Here is a 23,487-nt window from a genome sequence, read left to right as displayed (position 1 = left end):
GCGTGTACACACCGCTCCGATCGTCAACGCTGTCGGTTTTAACACATTTGCCAAATTCTTGCCCCATTTCACCGGTAGACGACTGCAGTTAAGCGAACGTTAAGCAAACCGTAAGCGAACGTTAAGAGCACCGTAGTCAACTGTTAGCAAACGCAGCAGAAATGACAATGAGCACAGCGAGTGTTTTCAGCCTCTACATAAGCTAAGATAAGATCTGCAGACGCGCAGAGATCATTGTTACGTCATTTTGAGAAGGTTTGTGTGCCACTGAGGTGTCAGTAGAAAACGTGACTGACCATTTCTCACGTGTAAATTAACGCTAAGCTAAGCGCTCCTTTGTCGGTTTCGCTCAGTGGATGTTTTTGAGGAGTACGGCAAGTCCCAAATTTCATTCTGTTTTACTTGAATTATGATTCGATTATTAATTGTTTTGTTATTAATCTGTAACGATTACAGGTAAAACATTTTGCATGTAGTTGTTATGTTTGTTGCTGCATCTATTAATGTCAATAAATATTGAGTCGTTATGCATTTAATGTTGTGTATTAATTCTTTTATTTTAATGCGTTCAATACACTGTGTTAATTGTTTAAAAATGTATTTAAAAACTAATTTAAGATAGTAAGAGCCCTTCAGGTCTGTGTTCATATATCATACATTGACGCGTCCGCCATGTTGGACCTCAAATCTGATTCTAAATGTTGAAATACCATTTAATGACTAAAATATATATATTTTAATTTAAACAAAAATAATTAACATTTATCTGACACTTATTTTTATTCATTTAAGCTTTACTAGATTGTTTAGACCGCGGCCATTTTACGCATTGGATTGAAGTTCTCCGTCACTACGACGGATTTCCGTTAATTGCAGCGAGTCTACCGTTACGTGTTTGTGTAAAGTGCGTTTGTCGTTGTGCTTGTTTGTGTGTGACACAAAATAAATGCAGATTTATAGATAAATGCAGATACGCGTAACGTATACGATCATACCGGTGTGATGGCGCTTTGGCTGGCACTGAGCCAGAGACAGACTTACTCAATCCTCTCACATATCACAACTATGCAGTGCTTTCAGTCACATGTTTATTTTAGGCTTCATACATTTAAATCCACTTGCTGTAAATGCGGCACAAAACATGACATCGCCCGCTTATAACTGTTAGCTCAACTAACGCGATCATTATAAAAGTGTTTAAACAACAAAACACATTCATATACACATATTTGACAATCGGAATATGAGATATTTCATATCATAGTTAACAAGTTTGTGAATATTTTGAATAAAAAAGAAAAATTACGTAAAAGCAACGCATCAGTCATACAGCCGCTGTCGTTCTGCGGTGTGTCTGTCACATGATAAGCAGTCCCACGTCGCCATGGAAATATTAAAGCGATACGTTCTAACGGTTGCCTTGAAAAAAGTAATTCTGAAATGTTTAAACTTACGTGTGAAAGGGTTTTAATAAAAAAATATATATATACTCGTGCTATTGTTGTTTACTTACTATATTTGTTCATTTGAATTATTTTGGTTAAAAAACATTCGGACTGTCAACCAATCCGCATTCCGCAAACAGGCACTGACTCACGTGACCCCACCCTAGCACCCTGGGAGACGTTTGCCGCGCACAATTAACAAAATATAGAGTCCTTGACTGAACGTTGCTAGCTAGCAATATGTCACAGAGATCCCTGCTTAATTTTTTTAGCAAAAAGTCAAAAAGTCTTAGACTCGTGTGATAAAGACGTTTTCCCCAACGTGAACAGTTTATTACGCGTTTTTATCACACTGCCTGTTACAAGCTGTTCCGTGGAGCGTTTATTTTCATCAGTAAATCGAATCAAAACCAGCAACAGAGCAACTATGCTCACTGAAAGACTAAATAGCCTCTCATTGCTGATGTTTGAACGAGAGCCACAGAAACACTGGACCCAGATGACGTAATTGACGCATTCAAGGTCAGGCCACGCCGTCTTCCCCTTTGAGGCATTATTAACGGTACTGTTTATGTGTTATGGCCTTGTTGTTGAATGTATTGAATAGTTATATTTGATCATTTATATAAATGTAAAATGTATATAGTTTTATGGATCTGTGGCGAGTTAAGTTTTACACATCAGCCCAGTGTATTCTGTAACGTTATATGCAGAGTTGTTTTTTTGCACTTTAATCTGTTAACTTTAATCTGGGGCATCAGAACGCAGCCGAGTCAACATGCCGTGTGTTCATTATAAGTTTTTCATTAAATTTACACACGACACGGTGATCTTTGATGGCCTTCACATCACTCTCGGAGATTTGAAACGCCAAATCATGAGACGAGAGAAACTGAAGCGCTGCGATTTGAGCATCACAAACGACCAAACCAAGGAGGGGAAGTTCTGCTATTTTACACGTAAACATTGACTTATTTGATCTCTTTAAACCGGCACGTTGATTTTTGTGAAGCATTAAATGTGTCACCGCGGTCACTGGCTTTATCTTTTTATTACTATTTGAATGTAGGCTATAGTTTTAAAGGGACATTAAGAAAAACAAGCGAAAAGATAAGACACACGTTCAATAAGCATCTGCAATTTTTATTGATTAAAATAACGTTGCTGAATGAGTTTTTTTATCAAGTTATTGTTGGGGGTAAGCGCATACGGAGAAGCGCAGGAATTCCTGTCAGCTTCCTAGTGGAGGTGGATGACCCCAACATGAAGGGAGTGATGCTGAGCAGCAGCGGAAAGCATGTCATTCCCATTATTAACGCGTGAGTTTACAACTGTCATCTGTGTAGAGACCTCATCATGAACACACATTTTCATTTGGTTGATAATTGTGTGCTTGTTCTGTTTAGTGAGGCTTATGCATCTCCGAAGAAAGAGAATCCACCTTTCTTACCCCAGAACGAGTCCTCCTCGTCGACCTCAGATGAAGATCCAGTGCCTGATGCTTTTCTGTGTCAGATCTGTTAAGATCTCATCACTGATGCTGTGATGACTCCCTGTTGCAGCAACAGCTACATGCGACGACTGTGAGTTTCTGCACAAACAAATGTTACTCGGAAAGTTTGTTTGACCTTCGGGAACATATGCGATTGTTTGGTCGCAGGTATCCGAACGTGTCTGCTGGATTCGGATGAACATGTTTGTCTCACCTGCAAACGGTCTTGTGTGTCTCCTGATGCTTTGAATATCAACATGTTCTTACGCCAGGTAAGATTGTGAACATCATGTTTGTTCTCGAGCATCAAGCTCCGTCTTCTTGCGAACCGCTTTTCTGGTTCTTGCTCACACAGGAAGTGAACCGTTTTAAGAACAGAGCCGAGGGGTCTGGTTTCTCGCACCACCAAAAACCCCTTCACTCTCAATCGGCGTGTTCCTCCACAAGCCCGAGCCTCAGCCATCGATCCAGCTCGTCTGCCTCTGAACCTCACGGCTCTCGCACCAATTTAACCTCTGGTAAGAGGCGACGGGACTTGAGCGGGAATGATGATGAAGACAATGGCTCCACACCTCAACACAAGAAAACCAAGCATGCTGCTTTGTGAAGAACATCAGAGCGCTTCATCATCGTTATGTACTGTATATACTGTGTAAATATTATGTATGTAATTAGATAGCACAGACGTATACTTGATAAAGAGTAATATAGTTTGTTAATATAGTTAATAAAGTTTGAAGAGTGTTTATGAAACCTTTGACATAGTAGCAATCCTTGCTCTTTTATGCACGCACACACACACACAGGAATTTAAAAAAAAAGAAAAGCATTGGTGTGGTGAGAATAAAGGATATAATAATAGTAATAATAATATGTTTCATTTATATAGCGCCTTTCCAGGCTCAAGGACGCTGCACATAGACAGTAAGTACACTGTGTCAATACATATAATTTCATAATCAGTTTACAGTCAAGTGAACAGTTATTAGACAGTTCATTAACAGATCTTAAACAGACATTTCATCATCAATTTGACAGTTGGATGGACGGTAGGCATTTGCCCATTCCAGAGATGGCATGACTGTACTGTTCTGTACAGCACTATTTAATTGTTTGTGTTTTTGGCAAGAATGATCTCACCTATGAAAGCATATGTCGCATTTAAAGGCCTATTTTTCCTAAGTAATTAAACAAAGCTACTGAAGCAAGGCAATAAAGCTGGATACAGCAACTGAAGTAAAACAAAAACACTGTCCAATTTAAGGCCTTCTTACCATCCTAAAGTAAGAAACTAATTAAACACATGAATCTAGTCCTTTATTTATGTACAATGTGTCCTAGACTACTATTCAAAACATTTTCAAGATCTTAAAAAACAGTATGATCTGAAAGCTTATATCTGAATCTTTGAAACTAAAGTGAAGAATATTTGTGCTAACAAATTACAAAACTAAAATAAACATGGATCATACAAAATATATGGATGACTTGGACAAAGCTGTGAAGAAAAATCTGCCAATATGAGTCCAGAATAACTTCCTAAATATTGTTTAAAAATCATCTCAATTTATAGACGAAGAGTGACGCACTGAAGATAACATAATAATATCAATGTTAATAACACATCAATGTTAAATTCACATAATTCTCATAGATCCATTAGTTTTATTCCATAGTTGTGAAATGTTTACTATTATTTAAACATTTGGATAAAAAAAAGAGGAACTGACCCCAAACTCACGAAATCTTTCTGGAGAATTTGTTCTGTCCACTAGGTGTCAGCACTGGACTGTGCATCATTAAGCTTCTCAATCTGTACCTGTCTCTGGATGGCCAAATGAGCTTTTTTTTAACTCTGCACCCACAGTAAAATGATCTATTGATGTGTGTGTGCATCTTCATGATGACAAAAAGCAAAAGGAATGATCAAGCACATTTTACATCAACTTTTTCATCAGGAGGAAAGGAATACCTCCAAAGCAAACGAAAATCTTTGCTGTACCGTCAAGTCTCTGCACTCTCATTGTTCAACTATACTGAACTTTCAACTTCTATCAAGAAATCTACTTAAAACGACCAGAACTTAACTACAACATATGAGACTATGGAAAGTACAACTATATGCAATTGGTCCTACACGCCACGCTCCGAGCGGGCTTCGAACCTACGTCGGTCCGTCCTGGGAGACGGGCGCTCAGACTAAACACCGCAGCCTCTGGCGTCTGTGCCTAGAGCGCCTCTAGAGGTCGGAGAGAGTGAGGTTTTACTTGCTGAAACACTATTACACCACTGAATAAGTAACTTTACTAAAGCCGAGGATCAGGAGCCCAACTAAAGCAAACACTGATCACAATAATGGTGATTTTTGTGGGCGCAAAAGTGATATTGATTCAGTTCCATTAACATTCAGGACTTGCAACCTGACTTGGACTCGCCTCTCTTGACTTGGGACTTGAAAACAATGACTTGGTCCCACCTCTAAACAATTAATGGAAATCACAGCAGGAACACTAAAATAACAGTATTATATTGTGCAAATTATAATGTCTTTTATAGTAATAAACTGTTGTTGCAGATTACAGTAGGTATGCTGTAAAATTACAGCTATGTGTTGGCAAATATAGCTGCCAGTTGTTTACTGTAATTTAACAGGGAATGTTTTTACAGTGTAGCAGAATTCCCCTTTTCAGTGCAGAGACACTGAAGAGTTTAAATGAACTCTAAATCCAGCATAGACAGGTTCAGTGAATGTTGTGATGAATGTGTGTAATTGTGTGTGTGTGTCAGAGACGCTGTAGAAAGACAGAGTGCCAGCTGACCAGTCCATATACACTCCGACTCTATTAGAGGGAGGTGACGTGGCAGATATGAGTGTATCATTATTATTGTGCCATGCAGTGGTTGTGTTATTAGAGCAGTAGAGACTCCATGATTTTACATTGGATCCAAACAAGCTGTCAAAACTCATTCCTTCCCTAGTGATGCTTTTATATGACACTGATATATCAGCACCTGATCCACTCCATTCAGCCTCCCAGTAACAGCGTCCAGTCAGACTCTCTCTACACAAAACCTGAAGATGATCAAATCTGTCTTGATGAACAGGATACCACTGACGCTCCTTCACTCGTGTGATCTTTCTGCTCTCTTCAGAGAGTATGAGGAGACTATGTGCTGTGTTTATATCCAGTGTGAGATCACAGGCATCTGAACACAAGAAGAGACATTTATAACAACAAAACAACAATCACTAAATGAGTGTGTGTACAGTGTGCTGTGTAGACTTACACTTGCGTGGTCCTGCTGTAATTCTGACCTCTCCTCCTTGATCAACACTGCACACACACATAAAACACACAAACATGAATTTATGTTCTGCTCTTCTACATCATTAATTCATCGTTAAAAAAATAAAAACACAATCCACACACTCACTCTCTTTATCACACACGCACGCACACACACGCACACACACACGCACACGCACACGCACACACACACACACACACACACACACACACACACACACACACACACACACACACACACACACACACACACACACACACACACACACAGGACAGTCAGTTAGTGTTGTGTGTCATACTTGAGTTTGTTGATTGTGTAGTTTGGATCATTGAGTCTATCAGAGAGCAGCTGAAGTGCTGTGTGTTCTGGGTGATTGTAGCTCAGGTCGAGCTCTTTCAGGTGTGACGGGTTTGAACTCAAAGCTGAAGCCAAATAACAACATCCTTCATCTGTCACCATACAACCTGATAACCTTCAACCACACACATAAACAAACTCTTGATTTTGTCTGTCATTTTTCTATAATAATACTCAAATGTTTCTTTAGTATAGAAATCAGTATATAGAGGTAAGCACCTCAGTGTGTGTAGTTCACAGTTGTGACTCTTGAGAGCATCAGAGATCAGCTTTACCCCTGAATCCCTCAAATCGTTGTTACTTAGGTCCAGCTCCCTCAGAGAGCTCAAAGATTGGAGACATGAAGACAAACCTTTACAACACTCTGCAGTCAGATTACACATGGAAACTCTAAACGGAAGAAAAAAAATCAACTAATCAAATTAAATCAATTTACTTCCGTAAACAGCCAACCTGTTACAGAAATCTTGTCTCTGTCTCTATCATTTCAGTAAAAGAAGATGAGACATTTATTGATAAAGTGCAGTGAACATTTTACATTAACTTTGAAAGTATTGAGAAAATTATTTTACAAAACATCACACACACCTCAGAGTGTGTAGTTGACAGTTGTGACTCTTGAGAGCATCAGAGATCAGCTTCACTCCTGAATCCTTCAAATCATTGTTATACAGGTCCAGCTCTCTCAGAGAGTTTGAAGAACGTAGATATGAAGACAAACTTTCACAACACTCAGCAGTCAGATAACAGCTGGACAATCTAAATCAAAACCAAACAATAATATAACTGCAAGTAGCAATTTCGAGGTCAAGCCCAATAAGGGCGAAGAGAAAAATATTTGCATGAAAGCCCGTAGTTGATAGTTCACCCAAAAACAAAAATTCTGTCACCATTTACTCACCCCCTCGTTATTTAAAACCTGCATGACTTTCTTTCTTCCACAAAACAAAAAAAGAAGATATTTTGACCGAAAGTCATGATATATATTAACCGAAAGATGAGAGGCCCTTACAAGCCCTGATAGCAGGAGAGCAGGTGAAAAACATGCAATCAATGTTAAAAATTGTGGAATTGTCAATGTCAATGGCATTGAATCAATATCACTTTTGCAACCACAATTGAAACTAACAATGAAAACTAACAACCATTGGGATGCAGTGATGGCAATTATAATCATAGCGTAGGTATCTCAGGGTGAATATTGTGTGAACCTATATTGTGATGAAGGACACTGGAGTCAAACGCAGGATCAAGGAGATTTATTTAATATGTACCCACTCTCACAGAAAACAAGACAGAATAAAGTCACTGACAGGGAGATAACCAAAGGGGCAAAAGGCTCGAGTGCTCGGCCAAACGACCGTTAATGGGAATGGGAAAAATATTTAAAAAAACAAAAACAACAAAGATCGCCCGCGGCAATGCGGGAGGTGAGTGAGGTGTTAGAGTCCACAACAAGTCCAGCCAGAGTGAGATGGTTGACCGGAGATTCCGTTAACAGCGAGTCAAACTCGGGGAGAGCAGAAGCAAGCGTTCATAAATCCACAACGATAATCCACACAAAGCGGTTGAGATTCCAAACAAGAGTCCGTTAGGAGGTGATAACTCTGTAATCCCAGTGCGTAGTTCACACAGTCAAACTGTAAGAATCCATAGACGAAGAACCCTTCGATAGAGCAGAGAGACACCCCGGTAGATGAGATGCTTGACTCGCCTCGAATAACCTCCTTGAGGAACCACCACAACTTGAAGCCAGAAGAGATCGTTATCAAAACAGGAGCAGGGAGAACAGGACAGGATGAGTATAGCACTGGAGCCTGGACAAGACAAGGTAATTAATAAACTAGAATTTAGCAAGACAAGACTAGAGCACTAGACAAGGGCGCCAGAGATCGCCACGAGATAAACTCTAACGGACTGACATTGAACAATGCAAAACACAGGGAATAAAAAGGGAAGCAATCAGGAGGAAAAACGAGAGACCAGTTGGGGAGAAGGAAAGTTAAAGGGGGAACCAGGTGAATCTGAGAAATCAATAATGAGTTAAGATAGGATAAAAAGGGGGAGGGGTAACACATGCGGACTCCAAGCACATGGCAACTGTCAAGTGCTCGACAAAACTAAAACAGAGGACCAGACAGACAAAGACAAGTAGTGCTAAACCCGAGCCCTGACAGTACCCCCCTCCCCAGCGGTGCAACCAGGCGTCTGAGGAGGGGACTCACCTCGACGTCGGTAGAATTCCACAATCAGAGACTGGTCCAAAATGTCCCGGGACGGAACCCAACTTCGCTCCTCTGCGCGATAACCTTCCCGTCCACAAAGTTCTGGACACCTCTGCCACGGCGTCGAACATCTAGTAATCTCCTGACTGTGTAAGCTGGAGAGCCATCCACTAGACGAGGGGGGGGGGTTTGGTTGGGACGATTGCTGGCAGGATGGAGTGGAGAGGAAACGACAGGCTTGACCCTGGAAACATGAAAAACAGGTTGAACCCGACCAAGGGAGGGGGGAAGTCTGAGCCGAACAGCCACCGGATTGCGAGAAGGCGCTCGTTGAGGCAGGTCCTTGGTGGAGAGCCATGCCCGCTGACCACACACATAGAGTGGAGGAGAGGACCGGTGACGTCTCATGGTTCGGGCCAGAACCCCCATGGCCTTCCTCCACATGCGACGGAAGCGCTGGACGAAGGCCAGGGCAGACGGGACTGCAGCGTCGGGTTCCTGTGATGGAAACAGAGGGGGGTTATAACCCAAGGAACATTCGAAAGGATACATACAGTACCTGATGCAGAGGAATGGAGGGAGCTGTGGGCGTACTCTACCTACGAGAGCTGAGAGCACCAAGAACTGGGATTTAATGATGTCAGACAGCGGAGAATTCTACCAAGATCCTGGTTGGCCCGCTCACATTGCCCGTTGGTCTGGGGGTGAAAACCAGAAGACAGACTCGCATCCCAATAGATCTGTCTACAGAACTCTTTCCAAAACCGGGATGAAAACTGAGGACCCCTATCAGAGACCACGTCGACCGGCAAGCCGTGGAGACGGAAGACGTGGTCTTCCATCAGTTGAGCGGTCTCCCGGGCAGAGGGTAGTTTGGATAGGGGGACAAAATGGACCGCCTTGGAGAAGCTATCCACCACTGTGAGAACCACTGTGTTACCTTCGGAGGGGGCAAGCCCAGTGACAAAATCAAGAGCAATATGAGACCTGGGGCGGAGCAGACCAGCAGGTGGTTGAGTGGCTTGCATTGAGCACACATGGGGCAGGCCGACACAAACTGTCTGACATCAGCGGCCAGGGATGGCCACCAGAAGCGTTGACGGATGGCAGTCAACGTTCCCCGAGTTCCTGGATGGCAGACTAACCTGGATGAATGGCCCCATCGAAGGACCTCAGTAGGTTGCCGGCACTGGCAACCTACCCCCTGGGCACTCTGCCGGCACTTGCACGCCTTGACTGGCCTCTATAACTCGCCGCTCGATACCCCAAGAGAGAGCCCTGACCACCACCCTCCCCGGGAAGATGGTCTCGGCTGAAAGCTCCCTCTCCGAGGTCTCGAACAGACGCGAGAGGGAATCGGGCTTTAGGTTCTTGGAACCAGGCCGGTACAATAGGGGGTGAAGTCAAAGCGGCCAAAGAAGAGTGCCCAGCGGGCCTGGCGCGAGCTCAACTTCTTGGCTGAACGGATGTACTTAAGATTCTTGTGGTCCGTCCAGACCAAGAAGGGCTGCGCTGCTCCCTCCAACCAATGACGCCACTCACCCAAAGCCAGTCTTACTGCTAACAGCTCTCGATTACCGATGTCATAATTACGTTCTGCAGGGTTAAGACGGTGTGAGTAGAAGACGCAGCCCAGATAGCAACCAAACCAGCAAATTGTTGCGGCCCAAATCCGGCCCACACCTTACTCCCCATAACCCCTCATCTGGCCCACATACCGCGTGGAATGATGGCACTTGGGTGGACCGCTCCTGTTTGCCAGGTTTGGGCCACAAGCAAGCCAAAGCAATGCCGCATGTCAGCCAAAAACAAAACAAATAAAGCAGAACTGACCCAAATATACACAACAGTTCATTTCAATTCTGGCCCAGATTTATACTAAAACCTACACCTTTCTGTGCTCCTGTTTGACAGAATTTGTATTGAGTTTCATTATTATTATAGTGATGATTGAGTCATTAGTGATGAACATCTGCTGTTAACAAACATAATCACTGCAGAAAATATCAACAAAAACTACAAAAAAATTATTTACTCAGAGAAACACAACAACTACAACCTGAAACATAACCCAGCTAACACAAGTTTGTTATAAGAACGTTCCTTAGTTCCCCGACATCTGATGCATCGACCTCGACAATAAATTGGTGGGCAGGATCTGGAACAGACAAAACAGGTGCAGAGACAAACTGGGACTTTAAAGAATCAAAGGCAACCTGGGCGTCATGATTCCACCTGAACGGCACCTTAGTGGAAGTCAATGCCATAAGGGGTGCTGCAATGAGGCCAAAGTTTCTGATGAACTGCTGGTAGAAATTGGCGAAACCCAGAAAACGTTGGAGACCATTACGAGAGTCGGGGACAGGCCACTTGGCGACAGCTCTTATCTTGGCAGGATCCGCTATGATACCTTCAGAGGAGATAATGTGACCAAGGAACGTGACAGACTCGGCATGGAATTCGCACTTCTCCGCCTTAACGAATAGTTGATTCTCAAGTAGGGGTTGGAGGACCCGTCTAACATGCTGGGTGTGTGCCTGGAGAGAGGGGGAAAATATTAGAATGTCGTCCAGGTACACGAAGACAAACTTGTTAATCGTGTCACCCAGAACTCTATTGACGAGGTCCTGGAAGACGGCAGGAGCATTCGTTAGACCAAAAGGGAGAACCAAATACTCATAAATGTCCTGTAGGTGTATTGAAGGCCGTCTTCAACTCATCACCTTCCCGAATGCGGACGAGATGGTATGCATTGCGGAGGTCTAACTTAGTGAAGACCCGGGCTCCCTGTAAAAGTTCAAAGGCAGAAGACATGAGAGGTAGGGGGTACCTATTCTTAACAGTAATGTCGTTCAAACCCTGATAATCAAAACAGGGCCGAAGGGAGCCGTCCTTCTTGATGAGGAAGAATCCCGCGCCCGCAGGGGAAGACGAGTGTCGGATGAGCCCTGCCAAGAGTGAATCTTGAATATATTTGTTCATGGCCTCTCTCTCAGGAGCAGACAGGGAATAGAGTCAACCCTTGGGCGGAGAAGTGCCTGGGAGGAGGTCAATGGCACAGTCGTAGGAGCGATGCGGAGGAAGAGAGGTGGCCCGGGACTTGCTGAACACAGTACAGAGATCGCGGTTCTCCCCCGGGACGGCGGAGAGATCTGCAGGCTGCACCTGCGGATTACAAGACACAGAGACAGAAGAAGAGGCACGACCAAGACAAGACACATGACAAGATTGGCTCCAGGCTAATAGAGAGTTGGTCTTCCAATCCACGTGAGGATTATGCTGAACGAGCCAGGGATGCCCCAGAACTAACTGGTTTCCCGGGGCATCCAGGATGTACAGCACAATGCTCTTGTGGTGGTTGCCGGAAAGAAGGAGACTCACACAAGGGATGACGTGGGTGATAGTAGAGAGGCGACTACCCGCCAATGACCAGGCCTCCACCGGTTTTGTCCAGGGGAATGGTCGGAATCCCCCATTCTCTGGCAGCAGCGGTACTAATGAAGTTGCCTTCCGCTCCAGAGTCGAGGAGGGTCCCCTGAATGGTCCCCTGGAACTGGAGATGACATGGTAGGAGGGTTCGACTTGAGGGAGAGGTTGAGGGGGAGATGGCGCCCACCAGGACTCTCCGGGCTACTGGTGGGCTTCGGCTTTTAAAGGGCATTGCTTCTGCATTGGGGTGAGGCGCAGGCGGCCCAACTGCATGGGTTCGACGTCGGGAGATGGAATCCCGGGAAGAGCAGGGACAGATGTGGCTGGGGAACGTTTAGCGGGTAATGGGCGCCATGGTTGGTTGGGTTGTGCTGGCAGCGACGGGACAGTCGGCTTTCAATCCACATAGAGAAATTTATCAGAGCATCAAGCCCTGCTGGTAAATCAAGAGGTGCCAGTTCATCAGCGATAGCATGGTCTAAACCGTCAAGAAAGCGTGCGCGCAATGCGCTGTCATTCCAGTCACATGCAGCTGCAAGAGTCTTGAGTCGGATAGCATAATCTGTGACAGAGCGTCCCTTTTTTTGTCAGACGCGCCAGCTCGGCAGCAGCCTCATCCCCTTGGGCTGTACGGTCAAAGAGGTTGATCATCTCCTTACGGAAGTCTTCAAACCGGGAACAGAAGGTTGATTTGGCTTCCCATACAGCCACAGCCCAGTCTCGGGCGGCTCCGGAGAGGAGAGTTATGACATACGCCACTTTGGATCCCTCATCAGCATAGCATTGTGGCTGGAGGGCGAAGACAAGAGCACATTGCGACAAGAAGGCCCGACAAGAATTAGGGTTGCCGTTGTAGACGGGTGGGTTATTGGCATGGGGTTCGGATGTTGTGGCACGAGCAGTGGGATCCCGCTGGAACTCCTCCATGCGGTTAAATAGTTCAGACATCTGGGAGCTGAGTGCCCCTACTTCGTGGATGGTGGCATTTAAGCGAGTGGACTGTTGTCCGAGCAAGACGCCCTGTTGTGCAAGGGGTGAGCATAGGGGGTCTGATCCCGCTGACTCCATCTTATGGTCAGTCAGTTCTGTGATGATGGACACTGGAGTCAAATGCAGGATCAAGGAGATTTATTTAATATGTATCCACACTCACAGAAACACAAGACAGAAAAAAGTCACTGACAGGGAGATAACCAAAGGGGCAAAAGGCTCGAGCGCTCGGCCAAATGACTGTTAATGGGAATGGGAAAAATATATTTTTTAAAAAGAACGCCTGCAGCTAAGCGGGAGGTGAGTGAGGTGTTAGAATCCACAACAAGTCCAGCCAGAGTGAGATGGTTGACCGGAGATTCTGTTAACAGCATGTCAAACTCAGGGAGATCAGAAGCAAGCGTTCATAAATCCACAACGATAATCCACACAAAGCGGTTGAGATTCCAATTATAGATTATAATTAATAAACTAGAATTTAGCAAGACAAGACTAGAGCACTAGACAAGGGCGCCAGAGATCGCCACAAGATAAACTCTAACGGACTGACATTGAACAATGCTAAACACAGGGAATAAAAAGGGAAGCAATCAGGAGGAAAAATGAGAGACCAGTTGGGGAGAAGGAAAGTTAAAGGGGGAACCAGATGAATCGGAGAAATCAATAATGAGTTGTAGATAGGATAACAAGGGGGCGGGGCAACACATGGCAACTGTTAAGTGCTCGACAAAACAAAAACAGAGGACCAGACAGACAAAGACAAGTAGTGCTAAACCTGAGCCCTGACATATATAGAGTGAAACAGTGGCAATAAAACCTACTTTGAACTAACATGATGTCCAAGTGTATTAATAAAGCTTACTCTTTATCGTGTTACAGCAGTTTTGAACCCATGCATTCAAGTAGTTTTTGAAAAATCAACATTTGGTATTAATTCTCATTTTCATTAAAGCTTGACTACCATCCCAAAAAGTAACTTACTCCCATTTAACAAAACATACCTTCCTTTTGTTAACGGATTAAAAAGTGCTATTGAATCACTTTTAAAAGCACTTTAACAGAAAGATAAACAACTTGATGAAAGCACAAGAGTCAAGAGCACAACTAAATCAAATACTGATCACAATAATGGTGGTTTGTTGAAATTTCAAAAGTTTTTCAACATTATTTGCTCGTGCAAAAGTGATATTAATTCAATGCAATTAATATTGACAAATCAACTATTTATAACATTAATTCAAAAGTTTTCACCTGCTCTTCTGCTATCAGGGCTTTGAAGTTCTTGACAGCAAGCATTCAAATCAAATATTGTGATGATTTTGACATGATACATTTACTTAAATAACTTTTTAGTTTGCTATGTTATTAATTTATGAACACATTGTTGAACTTGTAAAAAAAAAAGAGAGTTGGGCGTATGACGTAGTCTGTGCTCGATACACTCCTCCAAGGTTCGTAGAGGTTTAAAAAAGTTTTTTTCTAACATGAAATTCCCTTATGTAACAACTTTACTTAGTTCTTTATTGGGCAATTCTCCTGGAAAAGCACGCCCACGCGTCAATCAGCGAGAGCGAGAGAAAGAGCATGCCCACTGGTCAACCAACGAGAGCAAAAAAAAAAAGAACAAGCCCATCAATGCGCTGCATTCGGGGTTAAGGAAGCTAAGCTGTCCCAGCGATAAAAGATCAGCAAAAAGAATTCACGTACGTGCATTATGTAAACAACACTAACTTATAGTGAATCTACATTGGCCGAAACTGTATACCTTACATCCACTTTAAAGAAACGTCTTAATTTTACTGCTGCTTGTAACTTGTTATAGAAATAAAACTGCTTTTCAAAACATCACTTTCTTTATCAACACAAGTGTCAAAACACGATTGTAAACATGGAAAGAGACTCAAGATCTCTTCTGCTTGGTTTTTAACAGCAGCTGGCAATGAACGTATTAGGTGCATTACCACCTCAAGACTTGCAAATGCTGATCACAACAACAGTTGTTTGTTGAAATTTCTACATTAATTGCGGGTGCAAAAGGGATAATGATTCGATGCAAGTAACATTGACAAATCAACCATTTTTAACATTGATTCAATGGTTTTCACATGCTCTCTTGCTATCTGGGGTTTCATATAGGACACCATCCTCAGAGCCAGAGCTGGGGAGTATTTAAAATACAAAATACTTAAACCTTAGCATGCACAGGGCCCATGGGCAGGTTAACAATTAATATTTGTAGTCAGAGCCAATAGCCTAGTGGGCAGTGCTCTGACATATGGTGCGGTTGCGCATCGGGCGACCAGGGTTCGATTCCCGTCTCGTGGTCCTTTCCCGAAACCACCACCTTCTCTCTCCCACTTCGCTTCCTATCTTCTCTAAAAATAGCTGTACAATTAAAGGCTAAAAAATTAAATAAATATTTGTTTTGTTGAAAGTAATTCTTTCCTACACTCAATATGCAATTCAATTTCCAGACAATGTAATGGACTATCATACATTAAAGAGTACATTCCTCGAGATCATAAAAAATACATTTCATGAAGTGTTTAATTTTGCCGTGTTTGAATGTAAGCAATCTGCCAAGTTGTAAATCCGAAGGTGAACGAATAACAAAGTTATTAGCTTATAAAAAAGGTAATCGACTCTGAATCACGCGAACAAGCCATGACCTGTCCGAATCTTTAACCACAATGTACCTACGTCACTAGAAAAATCCCCGCCTACTGACTGCGAAAACTTAACTCTCTCCTCCCCAAACACTGTACTAGCTCGTTCGTGACGTGTGCATCATGTCTAAGAGAAGCTGTGTTCTATGTAGTGAAACTAAGTCAGTCTTATTTTCACTACCAAAAGAAGAACTTCTGAGGAAAAAATGGTTACTATTTATTTTTCAAACGACACCAAAGGAGTATAAACCGAACGTTTTACTTTGCGCGCGTCATTTTACCGAAGATTGCTTCATCAATCTTGGCGCCTTTACTGCAGGATACATTAAACGTCTTTCCTTAAAAGATGTTGCAATACCAACTTTATTTGGACCTGTAAGCTCCACCGAATCACAACCTGTAAGTGTGACTCTTTATTTTTGTCTTTACTTAAGATTAAATTTGTGTGACGTTATCTCATGTCTGTGTTTAGCTAACGTTACCGTTATTTTTGGGGTTGTTACTGTTTGTTTACCTAACGTTAGCTATAAACTCGTTGCGCTAATGTAAGTGTTCAACCATATTAACTCGCAAAGTCTTTATTTCAAGAACTGCGTGGTGTACTATAGTTATAATAACATCTGAAGATACGAACACCGTACACTGTATGCCGTGATAACTAACTGTTACAAGAGAAGTGTCTAAAACAGTCCTTTTTCTTACTGGCATCTGTATAAGGATTAAAGAATGATTCGTCAGACTCGGGCTCGAACTGGTAAGGTAAAATCGACGCCATCTCTCTCTATACACTGTTAATATCCAACCACCTGCAAACCGTAATACAGCAGTAATGATAGGCGGTCCATTTGCGACACATGCTGAACGCGTTTGACCAATCACAGCAGACTAGACCATTTGACCAATCACAGCAGACTAGACCATCTGACCAATCACAGCAGACTACACTATCTGACCAATCAGATCAGACTACGCTGGCGGAAAGGCGGAGATTACACAGATGAATCGCGGAACGAATCATTTGAGAGTCAGTCAAGAAGTAAGGTAATAAAAACTGCTTATTATTAAGAAATAATAGTATTTTTACATCATGTATGTACATAAACTTGTTGTCGGACACTCCATAAACCAAAATAAGCCCTTAAAAATATTGAGGAATGTACTCTTTAAACAATCAAGAAAACATTAAATCAAGCTACAAGATGATGGCTTTCTCAAGAACCAACAATACTTAATCAAACTATCATTATTATAACCATAACAAATATACTTTAAAAGCTCACAGTTACAGCACAGCAAAAAGACATAACGAAATGACAAGAGTCAAGAGACCAATTTAAGGAAACATTGATCACCATCATGGTAATATCCAAATGAATTACAACGAAACAAATATTGGCACGGTTTTCATAGATTTTATGAAAATGCTTTAGAAAAAAACATTACTGGTGTGCATGTTAAGCCAAAACAATGGCACTGATCTATTTTCAAATATGTCAGGGCAAGTTATTTCCAGTTAAGACAGTTCAAACATTAATTTTAGTCTGGGACTAGTCTTAAGCTTTGTCCATGAAACCGGGTGATTAAGTGTTAATGGTAATACAATCATGGGTAAATGTTACATTTACATTTAGTCATTTAGCAGACGCTTTTATCCAAAGCGACCTACAAAGAGTTTAAGGAGCAATAAGCGATATGTCATACAGGAGCAATAATGCAATAGGTGCCAATACAAAGTTACTGGTTTCAACAAAAGATAGACTGAGAAAAGCTAGTTGAGAGAAAGAGAGAGGGTTAGTGTTTTTTTCTCTCTCATTTGTCTGTGAAGTATTCACAGAAGAGATGGGTTTTAAGTAGTTTTTTTAATGTTGTGAGAGATGTGGTTGACCAGACCGAGTTAGGAAGAATGTTCCACCAGGAAGTAGTTGTGAATGAGAATGAGCGGGAAAGCGATTTACTGCCCTGGAAGGCAGTACAAGACGCCACTGGTTTGCTGAATGCGGGATCTTGATGGGGTGTAGGAGGGTGTGAAAGTATGCCGGTGCAGATCCAGTGATAGTCCTGTAGGTAAGCATTAGTGACTTGAATCTGATACAGGCTTCAACCAGTAGCCAGTAGAAAGAGATGAAGGGGGTGTCACATGAGCCCTTTTGGGCCGTTGAAAGATGAGGCGTGCTTCTGCGTTCTGAACCAGCTGGAGCGGTTTGATAGCCTTTGCAGGAAGACCAGCAAGGAGAGCATTGCAGTAGTCCAACCTTGAGATTACCAGGGCCTGGACAAGGAGTTGTGCCACATGCTCAGTGAGATAGGGTCTAACCTTTCTAATGTTGAATAAGGCATAAGGCTGGCCCCCATATCTCAGGCTCTGCGAGCCTGATTTTTACTTCCTTTGGGGGGGCGATGATCTGAACCCCTACCCCTCAAAGCATGGTTTGCTGGATGTCCACGACCTCTGGAATACTGAGCAGGTCTGTCCCATTGCCCCGGTTGGCTTCTATAAGTGGCCCATGAATGTACTACCGGTTGTGCCCGTGAAGGGTACCTCCCAGTAACCCCTAATCTAGGCTGAGGTGGAGGGGCTGCTCTTAAGTGCACTAGCTCCTGCCTCCTTATTCATCTGCACATTATGTTCCAGAGTTTCCCATGCCGCCGACCCACACAGTTCTGATAACGGAGACTGTTCCAGCCACACCTGGTGCCACGCTTGAGTGAGCGTAGACATATGTCTGCCCAATTCTCTTGACCTAAACACGAATGCCTGTAGCGAAGCATCACTTAAGCTTAGCAATGAAGAATCACCCCCAATAGCCTGAAGCAATTGAGAAAGCGCCAGCATCAGATGGGAAAGCAAATTCCCTATACGACCCATACGTGCTGCTGAATTATATGCATGAACAAGATGATCATCTGTTATTCTGCACTGTGGCCGTGGGCATCGGGCATTAAATCTCCAGGCCTCCTCTGGTGAGAGAATGAATGAGGCCATAAAAGGCTCTACTTTAGGCATTTGTCCCAGTCCATAAGACTCTGCATCCTGCATTGCAGCAAAAGTGAGTTAATAATTTGGGGTTAGCCCACCACTTGTGAAGTTCTGCCACATAGTCTTTAGATGGGGGTATACTCAGAGCAGAAGGTTTAGCTGTTCCTCTAAAAAGAGGCACTACAGTAGGAGCAGCATCCAAATTTAGGCGAGCTAATGCAATCTGGAGGGCATATCTGGCACCATCCTGGTCCGTGTCCCCTCATTCCGCCGATCCCCTTATTGTGTTTTTTGAGTCATCATAAGATATGTGAGAGTGACTCCCCGATGAAGCGTCTGAGGAGCTTGTCTACTGCATCCAATCTGGAATTCCTCTGCTCCCACATCATAGTATTACAATTCATGCAAGCCTCTGACGTGAGGCCCTGCTTCAGATGTTCTAGCCCCAAGCACGATGGACAGCAGTCATGTCCATCATACTGCTGTAAGGTAGACATATGGCGAGCACATTGTGCACACCAGGGCACTATTTTGTCATTTACTGTTCACTGTTCAATATATCCCAAGCGAGAACACTCTGGTTGCTGTAGCAGTAATCTTACTAATAACGAGCAAGAGCACCTTGGGTGCTACTAGTAGCAATAATAACAATCACCGAGCGAGAACACCCTGGTTGCAGTAGGAATATTGAGAAATACAGAGCGAGAACACCCTGGACTCTGTTAGGAGTAAATTACCAATACTGAGCGAGTAAATTACCAATACTCTGGTTGCTGTATCCGTTATATTAATAACAGCTAAGTGAGAACACTCTAAATGCTGTATAACTAGTCTTTCAGTATTTCCCAAGTAAGAAACAATTAGCAAACTTTCAAAAAAAAAGAAACTTACGTAGTCCGTCGCAACCTCTAGAGGACGCCGATGCGCTGCTCCAACAATAAAACTGTTACGAGGTTGTAAGACGAAGCCGGTGGTATTTTTATAAATGAGAGTCAGTAAGAACGAAATAGAACGGCTCTGCACGCATTCATTCGCACGATTCAGCACAGTTATAGAACGGTGACTTTTTGTTAGCTGGGAACATTCTTAAAACTTAAAAAAAACTGGACATTTTGTATGTTTTTAAAACGTTTTCAAAAACACGAAGAACTTCCGAGGAACGTTCTTACAACTTTTTTTTAGCTGGGAACAATCACTAAAGGAAATATGAAGTCACCATACTAAAAGTCATACTTTACACCACAATACAACATGCACTTCAGTTGTAATCACTGAACGCTTTTCAGCTAATTAAGAAGAATATATTACTATTAAGCATTCACCATCTGATCCCATTGTAGTTATATTTCTTTGCCCCAACACATGCGTGTTAACACACTGTTTCAACAGTAAGAAAATCTAACTTAACAGTTCGATATAAGAGTCAAGAGCCCAGCTAAAGAATAAACTTATCACAATAATGGTGGTTTGATTCAATTTCAAAATAAATTTCAGGTGCAATAGTGATATTGTTTCAAAACAAGATCACATGGATGTCAATATCAGACGTCATAAAAAGACGTAATAAAAACTCCTCTGCGGACATATTTTCAACATTGTCAACAACTGCATAGATTGCCAGACACAATTGGCAATACAATTGTAAAAAACAGATACAATTGGGGTCTTGTCCTAAAATAGCTTTGAAAACTCAAATGTCCAGTTGTCATTAAGAACATGGCAGTCACTATCATTTATTGTTCCATTAGCTGATTATTTTTGCTGAAATGACTGACCTCAGTGTGTGTAGTTCACAGTTTTGTCTCTTGAGAGCATGAGAGATCAGCTTCACTCCTGAATCCTGCAGGTCATTGTTACTTAGGTCCAGTTCTCTCAGAGAGTTTGAGGATTGCAGACATGAAGACAAGCTTTCACAACACACAGCAGTCAGATCACAGTTCTGTAGACTGTGTGCAGAAAAACGCAAACAATACATTTCAATCAAACCTTTAACTTTACTGCTGTAGACAACAAACAAATAATAAACACAAATCATGTGAACATACAGTAACAGTAAAACTCAAATCATCATATGTGATGTGACTCCAGAGGTGAACAGTAATGAAGTAAATTTACCTGAGTACTGTACTTAAGTACACTTTTTGAGTATCTCTACTTTACTTGAGTATTATTTTTTCTGAGTAGGCCTACTTGTACTTTAACTTCACTACAATTGAAAGACAAATATCATACTTTTTACTCCACTACATTTATAAAAAGGTCCAAAAGTAGAAAATGGTTTCTATGCAGCGGGCTTTCCTGTGTGCACAATTTATCTGGCTTGCGATCTGCCAGGACCTTTAACTGTTTACTGTTAAGTATTTCAGTTTTTCTAAACTCGCGGTTTTCCGGCAAGCTTTAAATGGACATTTGTCAGAATTTTTTAGGCAAATCTGGCAACTCTGGGATCTTCCCCGCTAAACTAATGTAAACGTAGGCGCTGCTACACCAATGATAGCGCTGTAAAAAGGCAAATAGAACAATAAAAGACGAAAAAGGCACATGTTAAAGTGTGGTGTAATCATCTGTGGGTTACGATCAGTCAAAGATCGTAGAAACATTGTCATGTAAATGATCGGCATAACGGCTAAACGGTAAATAAGCATCACATACACCTTGAGCTACACGTGCGTGTTAACTTCTGATCTGCTGCTGTATCATTAGTATCAGTAACAGTATTCCTGTTGAAATAAAAACAACAGAACCCTGCCCAAAATACAACAGAAAATGTATTTGAATGGTTAATAAACATGGATTTGATGGTTATAATGGGAATTGTACTATGGATACTTGTTGTCTACCTGTATGTGATGGATTCTATTGGTGGGATGGTAAATCCTATTGGAATAAAACCCCAAACACACTACAAAGAGGAATTTAATTTAAAATTCTAATTCTAATTCAAAAATTCATTGTTTTTTTTCAGCAGGGATGGTATTTGCAGTAAAACCACAGTAGCCTATCCACAAATTTACCATTTTCTATATATAGTAACCATACTCCAATTAATAATCTTTAGTAAGACCACAGCAACTAAACATACCATAGTTTCATTATACTAGCTACAGTTTATGTTTGTAGTTAAATTATGGTAATACAAATGGTAATAAATCCAACAAACACATGGCTTCTACACTTTACTATTTACAAGAACCTTACTACTTACTGGTAAATTGCTACTAAAACTGGTTAAGGGAATATACAAAATAAAAGAACACTGCTCATAAATACATATAGGTCTAGGGGGCTAATGAGGATAATTATGCTAAATGATCATACAGGATTATATCTAAACTAAACATATGTGTGCTAAACATATAAAGCTCTTAAAGGAGTTGCTCACTGCAAAATTGGCCCCCACTGACTTTCCATAGTAGGAATAAAAACGACTATGGAAAGTCAATGGGGGCAAATTTTGAAATGAACTACTCCTTTAATACAACTGATACTGTGAGCTACTCGGTGTATTCAGTAGGTTGCTTCAGAGGCATAAGGTATACGACAATAAAACAATGCACAACTGACATAAAGGAAATGTACTTTTAATACTTGAGTACTTTTAAAAGCACGTACTTCTGTACTTTTACTTAAGTAAGAATCTGTCTTTACAACTTTTACTTGTAGTGGAGTAATATTTGACCAGTAGTATCTGTACTTTCACTCAAGTAAGGAAGTTGTGTACTTCGTCCACATCTGTGTGACTCATTTGATCACAACTCAGGGCAGAAGTTTCCAATGGTCATTATGGCACAGTTGGGGCCCAAGCTAGAGAAAGAACATTTCAGATGACACTACAGTATGTATAAGGGAGTCACACACTGGATGCGCAGCATGGTGCCATATTTCTAAAATTTGAACACGTTGTTTTCTACTACAGTCACACAGCGACATGCATCATCTGGTAGCGGCGCTCCAAAACAGCTCTGGGTGCTGCTCAAAATCTTGCCACACAACGCAAATAGTAAAACAATAATGTAAAGAGAGAATTGAACTAAAACAACAAAAATCCAGAGTCAAGAACCCAACTGAAGCAATCACTGATCACAGTAATGGTGGTTTGTTGAAATCCAAAATTTTCAACATTAATAGCGGATGCAGAAATGATATTGATTCAACGTTTTGTACCTGTTAGCTTGCTGTCTGGGGGTCCCCTATACGTTCAGAGAATGTCCTGAATGTTCTGTGAAGGTCCACCAAATAACGTCCCCACACCCTTTAAAAAACTCCACATCATGACCATATCGGAACGTTCTGGGAATGTATTCGACACCAGCACAACACTCAAAAAAAGAGTGCTTTTCTTGATGCTGTTCACTTTACTTGAACAAATCACCTTCATTTAACACAATTTTATAGGTTTCTAGCTCAAACTTGCACTAAAAAAATAAGCTCTTTGGTTTAACATGATTCAATCATGGACAGAGGTTCCACACACTCAAAGAAATGGCACTTTGGTTGAACATGATTCAATCATGTCAGTGGTTCCATATGCTTGAGTCATGTTTTCTTAACATAAAATTAACATTTAGAAGAACAAACCTCCATTATTGTGATCAGT

General features: G+C 41.9%; 1 protein-coding gene across 4 annotated transcripts in view; it reads right to left on the bottom strand.

Annotated features, from left to right (window-relative positions):
* Positions 1-3,788: 3,788 nt before the first annotated feature.
* LOC130558326 (NACHT, LRR and PYD domains-containing protein 3-like) overlaps positions 3,789-23,487 on the bottom strand; it is a 46,589-nt gene continuing 26,890 nt past the window's right edge. For all 4 annotated transcript variants that reach the window (XM_057340698.1, XM_057340682.1, XM_057340708.1 and 1 more), the window contains 6 exons: positions 20,666-20,836; positions 7,192-7,362; positions 6,823-6,993; positions 6,545-6,718; positions 6,226-6,272; positions 3,789-6,144 (listed from right to left, as the gene is read on the bottom strand). In XM_057340698.1, coding sequence (XP_057196681.1) covers positions 5,624-6,144; positions 6,226-6,272; positions 6,545-6,718; positions 6,823-6,993; positions 7,192-7,362; positions 20,666-20,836 — 1,255 coding nt within the window. In that variant the 3' untranslated portion in view covers positions 3,789-5,623. The remainder of the gene's footprint in view (positions 6,145-6,225; positions 6,273-6,544; positions 6,719-6,822; positions 6,994-7,191; positions 7,363-20,665; positions 20,837-23,487) is intronic.

The sequence above is a fragment of the Triplophysa rosa genome, linkage group LG1 (assembly GCF_024868665.1).
Source record: "Triplophysa rosa linkage group LG1, Trosa_1v2, whole genome shotgun sequence".
Classification (NCBI taxonomy): Eukaryota; Metazoa; Chordata; class Actinopteri; order Cypriniformes; family Nemacheilidae; genus Triplophysa; species Triplophysa rosa.
The sequence above is the reverse complement of the archived record's forward strand: the minus strand, read 5'-3'. Positions and strand labels throughout refer to the sequence as shown.